Source organism: Olea europaea, unplaced genomic scaffold, assembly GCF_002742605.1.
Source record: "Olea europaea var. sylvestris unplaced genomic scaffold, O_europaea_v1 scaffold2248, whole genome shotgun sequence".
Taxonomy (NCBI): Eukaryota; Viridiplantae; Streptophyta; class Magnoliopsida; order Lamiales; family Oleaceae; genus Olea; species Olea europaea.
Window position 1 is genome coordinate 1 of NW_019240527.1, and position 2,939 is coordinate 2,939.

Below are 2,939 nucleotides of genomic sequence, written 5' to 3' on the forward strand. Positions count from 1 at the left end.
ATTGTTACTTATTTTGCATGTAAATGGGATTCTTTCATTTGTATTTCATTTGTCTTCGATTAAAACTACGTGATAAGATTGTCATGATTGATTGTATGTAACGTGAGTGGAGCCCGGAATTTGGTAAATTGCTATTAAAGTTATGATTCCACAGCAATTAAAGAGGTCATTTACATATTGTGTCAAAATAAAAGCTCTTCTAAAGAGTCGACTTTGTGATAAAAGTTTCACTTGATAGTTAATTTGTTCTTTCATTTATTCAATCTTCTACACAAACGAAACGAGTAATATGTATTCTATAATTTCATTCTAAGTCGATGATTTCTACCTCTTAGACAGTGACGATGTGTCATATGATCAAGAATGGTCCACGAGTGTATATAGTTGCACCTGTTTGACTAGAATTATTCATAGTTGCAGAATGAAGACTTAATTTTTAGGGTCGAGCTACAGTGCTCGCATGGATAACTGCGGAGTTGACACAACACACACTTGAGATTCGGGATTATTTTATTCATGGAGATCCACGTCGAGGCATATGAGGGCACAGTCACCTCACGGGTTGTGTGGCTTAACTCTAATTTTTACTCAACTATTGACGTCAATTTAGAATCTCCGTAAGAGTGCATAATGGAAAGCATTAAGTGCACATGTCTTGGTTAGAAAGTCAATTAAGTTATTATGACACAGAATCTCTTGGTAACAATATTCTTCAGATTCTGTTAAGTTTTCACACCAAATAAGGTACGAAGGAGAATGTTCAAAGAGAAACGGCAGTGATGAATATTATTCTCAACGGTCAATTATAAAGGAGCATCGGTTTGATGTTATATAAATAGGGCTAAAAACTTTCTTGTAGCCTCGTCTCGGTACTTGTTTGATGTAGATTTTTAGTCGATAAAGTTAATGAAAAGTAATAAATTTCATAAAATATGTGATAAAAAATGAAATTTGATAATTTTACCAAACTGTAGTAAAAAGTAACTTTATAAAACAATCAGTTACTTTCGATCCTTATTTTATAAAATTCATTTTTTTCTCAAATTTATTTTGAATTGCACATTTTATGGGATCCACAACTTTTATCTATTTTTCAATCATACATTTCCTTAATTTTTATCAAAATTTTCTAAAATTTTAAATAGCTAAATCAAGCAAGGGCTTAATCCCTATTCCAAAATGATTCATTTATACCTTTTTCATGGATGACGGACCAGGTCATCTTGTGTCTTGAAGTTCGATTCACTTTGTAACATTGATTGTATGTCATTGGATGCACTTGATATGCATGTTTTGCTATTGTAGATCGTTAAAAGAATGAAGAAACTAATTCTTGTAAAAAAAAATAATAATAATAAAAAAATGGAGAATATGACTTATGACCAAACACTTGATATTGAAAATAAATGGTTTAAAATGTCGAAATATGATGACAATTATGGGGGGGACTACAAGTTAACTAACACCTAATAAAATCTCCAAACCCGTCAATAATTCATTGTCTTGTCCGGTAATATCGATTATTTTGCATTAAATAGTATTAAAGAAGAAAAAATTATCAGGGATATTTTACCTTCCATATGAGTTTATCTTTGTTCGAGAGATTATTTGAAACAAAAACGATTTTTTATAATGTAAAGTTGTGTTCACGAGTAAAATTATTTTTAAAAAGAAGATAATTTTCAAATAAATTATCCAGTAGAAAAATCTGGCTTTTAAATGTTGCAGAATCTTCATCATAATAAAAAATATATATATATACTCAGTCCAACTCACGGCCTATTAATCAATAGGGAGAGAGAGAGTGAAATATTTATAATTCTCTCTGGCCCCACCCAAAAAAATAAATATTTTTCCTTTTTTTTAATTATATGTGTGAGTACTGAATGTGACACATGATAATAATTCCACCACTCATAATCATATCCCAGAAAATTACCAGAAAGACTACAGTGTACAAGCCCCAAGAATCTGTGTGGAATCATGGTGTCCAAATGTTTCAGCTTCCATCTTCATCCCCATCCCCACCTTGCACTCTCCTCAAATGGCAAAATCAATATCCCAAAAACCTTAATTCCTAAACAAATTTCCATCCAACATCAAATTTACTCCAATTCCAATCAAAAGAGATGTCATTTTGTTACACAAATGGCATCATCAAGTCAACTCCAATTTGATGATCTTGATTCAGATCCTACCCTTATCAATGATGATCTCCGCCCTACGAATTCCAATCAACGAACGTTTTCCGGGGTGGAAATGGCCAGTTTGTGGGTGGGGCTTGTGGTAGGTGTGCCATCATATTATCTTGCTGGTAGCCTAGTTGACCTTGGTATGTCATGGTGGCAAGGAATTGCCACTGTTGTTGTGGCCAACATAATCTTATTTGTCCCATTAGTCCTCACTGGACACCCTGGAACACGGTACGGGATATCGTTCCCAGTCTTGGCTCGATCGTCGTTCGGTATTCGCGGTGCACATATTCCAACTCTTTTAAGGGCATTGGTTGGTTGTGGCTGGTATGGAATTGAAACATGGATTGGAGGTGAAGCAATTTTTCTTCTATTGCCAAAAGCCATTAAAGAATCTTCAGTTTCTCGACCTGTTTCTTGGCTTGGAACTTCCCCTCTTGAATTTGCTTGTTTTATTATATTTTGGTTAGCCCAATTGGGAATTGTGTGGAAAGGAATTGATGGAATCCGTGAACTAGAAAAATACTCTGCCCCAATTCTTATTATTCTCACTTCTTGTCTTCTTATTTGGTCCTATGTTAAGGCTGGTGGATTCAGTCACATGCTATCTTTATCTTCAAGACTCTCATCTTCAGAATTTTGGTCACTTTTTTTCCCATCACTAACGGCAAATATAAGTTTTTGGGCTACTCTTGCGCTCAACATACCGGACTTTACCCGGTATGCCAAGAGCCAAAGGGATCAAAT

General features: G+C 34.3%; 1 protein-coding gene across 1 annotated transcript in view; it reads left to right on the top strand.

The window, feature by feature from the left end:
- The first annotated feature begins 1,881 nt into the window (after nucleotides 1–1,881).
- LOC111381070 (purine-uracil permease NCS1) overlaps nucleotides 1,882–2,939 on the top strand; it is a 15,003-nt gene continuing 13,945 nt past the window's right edge. The window contains exon 1 of the mRNA XM_023004783.1: nucleotides 1,882–2,935. Within this exon, the coding sequence (XP_022860551.1) occupies nucleotides 1,984–2,935 (952 nt within the window). The 5' untranslated portion in view covers nucleotides 1,882–1,983. The remainder of the gene's footprint in view (nucleotides 2,936–2,939) is intronic.